The sequence below is a fragment of the Gasterosteus aculeatus genome, chromosome 9, assembly GCF_964276395.1.
Source record: "Gasterosteus aculeatus chromosome 9, fGasAcu3.hap1.1, whole genome shotgun sequence".
In the NCBI taxonomy this organism is placed as follows: domain Eukaryota; kingdom Metazoa; phylum Chordata; class Actinopteri; order Perciformes; family Gasterosteidae; genus Gasterosteus; species Gasterosteus aculeatus.
The window spans coordinates 1563232-1568149 of record NC_135696.1 but is presented as its reverse complement, the minus strand read 5'-3'; the positions used below and the strand labels follow the sequence as shown (position 1 = coordinate 1568149).

General features: G+C 41.0%; 1 protein-coding gene across 19 annotated transcripts in view; it reads right to left on the bottom strand.

Annotated features, from left to right (window-relative positions):
- Nucleotides 1-2484: 2484 nt before the first annotated feature.
- Nucleotides 2485-4918, bottom strand: part of ank2a (ankyrin 2a, neuronal) — a 71119-nt gene continuing 68685 nt past the window's right edge. For 17 of the 19 annotated variants that reach the window (XM_078080019.1, XM_078080021.1, XM_078080031.1 and 14 more), the window contains one exon: nt 2485-4029. In XM_078080019.1, the coding sequence (XP_077936145.1) occupies nt 4015-4029 (15 nt within the window). In that variant the 3' untranslated portion in view covers nt 2485-4014. The remainder of the gene's footprint in view (nt 4030-4918) is intronic. The other 2 variants (XM_078080036.1, XM_078080037.1) reach the window with 1 other exon arrangement.

Sequence of the window (4918 nt, the reverse complement as noted above, 5' to 3'; positions counted from 1 at the left end):
TGAAAATGCCTTTTTTTTCTTATTTGAAAATTAAAATTGAAACTATCTGACATTTCCTTTTCAAAGACTTAATCTTCTAGGTGAACATTATTCCAATGCAATAAAAAAAAACTCCCACTTCAAGATACAACCATTGCTTTTAGGCCCTCTGAGGATATTCTGAGTATGAGTTAAGAGTTTGTTATGCGGTTCAATTTGATTCAAGTAATTATTTTTTCAAACGACAGTTTCATGCTTTGTGCAGTGTTGATAATTGCTGGAATTACGCTTTTTCTAATATGTGGGTGATTTATTAAATTGTGTTTATATTTTGATAAACACAAGTGCAGTGGTGATAATTGTTTGTCATATTGTTATTTTTTAGGACATTTCCGTTTTATTTATGCAATAGTCAAGCACCCTATTTAAAAATGCACAACCCGTAAAAAAAGGGAAACCGTACTGAGTTTACTCAGGTATGATGAAGAAAGAATGTTAAATCAGGACTAAATAATAGAAAAGTTACTGTGGTGGAAATTTGTGGATTTAGCCCATGTGAGAAATCAAAAGCATCTTGCTTTGTGATTTAAGTATTGAAGTATTTATTACTAACTAGAATATAGAAAAATGCTAAAGAATACAGAGATCATCAGCACAAGTCGTAAGCACAGACAGAAGTCAAGTGACTACAATTCAGCTGAAAAGGGACAGATGTTCCTTATTTTATGGCCCTAAAAGGAGCAGGAAGATCTGACCAAGTTTCTGGGGGGGACCAGGAGCTTTTATACAACTCGTTCGGTTCGAGGAATGGTAACAGATGTTGTTTTGGGAACCTCTGTGACCCTCTTAGTGGGACCTAGTCAATCATTTTGACTAAGAGGAATAGGAGAAAGGTAAATAGAAGAACACGATATGGTCCAGGCAACGTATGGATTTCATCGTAGACTCTGTCAGGTCACGAGTTTCCCAAGAAAGGTCACATACGAGTTCTTGAGACTCTCACAATATGCACCTCAACAAATTCTCCCCCGACAGTTACTAAACAGGAAAGGGAATAATATATAGATTTTACTTCCAGATCCAGTTCACTATGTGACAATAATGCAAGTGATATTATTGTATGTAAAACAGTCGTATTATTGTATTTCTAAAATATAAATGGGTGCACCTTGCATCATCTCTGAATGAATGGGTGTGAATGGGTGAATGAGATGTAGAGTCTGAGCGCTTAGAGCTGTCTGAATAAGAGAAAAGTGATCCAAGAGTACTGTCCATTCACTATTTAAATATACTATTCAATTCATTATGAATAGTAATTGCATTTTGTAAAAGGAAATTAAAAAAAAACTGTATCAAAGAGTGAATATTGGTCAAACAGGTTATTTTGTAGTCATTTGAACAGTGAAATAGATACATTATATATATATATTATATACTATATATTCTATAGTATAGAATATCAAGACATTGTTAATACAGTACTGTTGTAGTATCTCCAAAAAAGTGATAAGAAAGTAGTTCTGTGTTGTTATAGAAGTTATAGCAGAGTATAGTATGTCAAAAAATAAATAGCATAGTACGTCTGAAAAAGTCAATATACCTGAAAAAAGTATTGAAATGGCAACGGACCAAATGACGCAGTGGAAGCGGCCTGTCGATCTCAAGCCGTGTTGTCCTGCATTCAGCTTCACCCTCCGCTTTACTCTATATTGAACCACATTTAAAAATTAAACACGTTTACGAAAACTGTCAAACTCGCTATTCAGACACATAAACATGTTTACAATGTTCAATAGTTAATATCAAGACGGAAGTAGTTCTTCATCTTTATACAATCTGATTTCTTTACCCGTGCTGGCGTTTAGGAGGAAGTTTCAGAATCACTACGGTTTGTTGCAAGTATGTTAGACACACAAGGAACTTGACTTGGGTGAACGGTACATAACCTATAAATACGTAACAAGTCACTTTTACATCTACTTCCCTTTTTTTTGAACAACATGTAAATGGTTACTGCATTAAAATATCTTCCTATCTTTCTTTACTAAACATTGGACTGCGTGCATCTTTTTCGGAAATCACTCCTCACACTCGGACCCCTTTTTCTCAGTAAGCGCGCACAAAGCACCTCTCCCTTTCTCAGATGACACTGCGTATAAATCAACTGTCCCCTCTCCCTCTCGCTCGGAAACCAAATGGAAACCCTCCGCGGGCTGCGAACCCCCTTTCTGCACATGTCCATCGACTTACGGTCTTCCATGCAACCATGGAAATGCCATTTCAATAACTGCATGTCATTTCTACTCAAAGTTTTGTATTTGCACTCAAACAACACACACGTCCGTGGAAGACGACGGTGCTAATGTGGAGCTACATCTCTGCTCCCGCGCCGCCTCGGAGGCCCGGTCGGGGGTCGCACAGATGGTAATTTGTTCATTCGTGTTCTCCAGTGAACTGGGCTAAAAAAAAAAAAACATTCACAAGATATAAAAAGATACGACACCATACATTGGTAGACTTTTATTCTCTATCAGCCATAGACACTGCAGCCATGTTGGTTTTGTCGTTTTGATCGTTGATACAGTAATACATGCCCTAGTAGATATTTGAATATGCATTGTATATGTATATAACTGTCATCATCACACAAAAGGGATGCTGATATTCAAATGAAAAGCATACCTATCACAGTGAACTTCCACTAATTTGCATTTGACACGGTGACAGTGAAATAAATACATTACACGTTGTAGATACATACAGTAGCGACGCTCAGGCCTGTGAGTAATGGTAGCTATACGCTCTCCACCGTGCATGTGTGCATCATTATCTTGTATTTAACCATCTGCCAAAATGAAACCATCTCCGTGGATAAGATAAACTCAACCCTTTACTTACATCCCGTGCACAAAAAGCAAGGAGGTGCTCCCTCCCGACCGCCAGGAGAGTAAACACAGTCGGTGGGAAATACATGTTTCTTTTTCTCTGCTGACAGAAACTGGGACACATTCTTTTATTTTTTACCGCTCGTAAAACACGCGGCAAAAAACGTCACACGCAATCCAAATTCACCAGCCAGAAAACCCCCCTCCTGACGATCCCGCCGCTGCCGTACGCAGCACAGCCTCACCCACACATCATCAGTCGAGATCTGACGAAAACCACAGAAAGAGTGAATGCATTGGAACCCGAATAACATGGAGAGACAGACGTCTCTCCGGGAGGGCAAATCCGTACGACTAGAAAGCAGTCAAAGCGGGGGGGGGGTCACTATGACGTGGTGGTGTTGAGTAGTCATGCCCGCCCTGCGTCACATGAGCGATTGTTAATTCCTAGGCTACCGATGTCCGCAGTGTCAAGATTATAGGTCATATAGACAGATTACACATAGGCGACACAAAACACAGCAGCAGCAGTTCAACTCTTTTTTTTTTCTGTGTGACATCTTTACCTCCTGAATGGAAAGAGCGGAGAGACTAGCATAGTGAGAGGGAGCGTTTTAAAGTCCGGAATATGTGGGAGGCAGTGCAGCGTGAGAGAGACGTTGTCCTGTCCACCTACTCGGAGACGGGCGCCGGTGGGGTGCAGGTGAAGTGCTCTTTATGAGGTCGTGTGAACAGTATCCCTGGGTTCTCTTCGCTCCTCTATCACTCCATCAGGAATAAAAAAAAAAAAGGGAAACAACGGACAACTTTCTTTGGTCACAAAAAAGAAAAAAACAACATCAGAACGTGAGAAGAGAACGAGAACATCAGAAAAAATAATTGTGGACAAAGTCATTAAAAAGTTGAGTAAAATGGGAAGACGGGGGTAGATTTGAGGTGCACACTGGGATTGCATGTGGCTAATGCATAGGATTGGGGGGGGGGCATTAGCATGGGCAGAGCTAGAGACTAGAGGAGTGTTCCTCTACTCTTCCTCCTCCTCTCCGTCATTGTCCTTTTCTTCTTCGTTGCAGCGGTGAAAGAGCTGCTGGAGGTCACATGGCCTTGGGCCTTCTAGAAGGACCTGTTTGTCTGTCCGAGGGCACGACTTCTACGCATGTGGGCCCTGGACGGGGAGCAGGGAGGGGGTGTGAACAAACAAGGGGACACAGGTCAGCATCTTCTGAATACGCAGCTGCGATTCATTAAAAGGAGATGATGCTGTAGCTCAGTGGTTCTCAAACTGTGGGGCGCAACCCTTTGGTGGGGCGCGGAGGTATTAGAGGTGGGGCGCGAGAGGCTGGGGGAAATGTAGATATATATTTTTTTAATTATTTAAATTCCTTAGTAATTAAGGAGCAGTGTGAAGCGCTGGGGCTTCAGTGTCTTGCTCGAGGACACTGAGACATGCAAACTATGGACCGTTAACGGTTTAGTTATGTCCACTTCTTCTCTTTAACTCAAAGCGCTCTAACAGGTTTTAGATTTGAACTTAACTGTTAAAGTTAAAACTTAGTTAAACTTACAGTCATGCTTTGTGTTGACTTTGAGATGTGTTTGTGTTAATTGAACTCGGCTGTTTAACTTATCATTAAAGACAGAAAAAGGCCAACGTGTTACGAGCAAGTTGACCAGCGAGCGGCGAACAGCTGATCGGGTGGCCGGTGGTCCTTTTCGGGGGTTATTTACTTTTTATTAATGTATTAATTCATGTGTTTACAAAAAGCAATACCGTGAGATACCGTCAGAATTCATACCTTGATATGAATTTTTAGCCATACCGCACTGCCCTACTTTAAATGTATACAAAATAAAAGATATTTCCAGTATGCTATTTGAATAAGCGGTTAATCTGATCCATGCACGCAAACATTAGGCAATATTGTCAAAACTGATTAACCTGCAGCTGTGCGCGCACACACACACACACACACACACACACACACACACACAGGTTCTCTCCCAGCACTCACACACCTCCTGAACACAGTTCCATCGTCTTTGTCAGTCTCTCA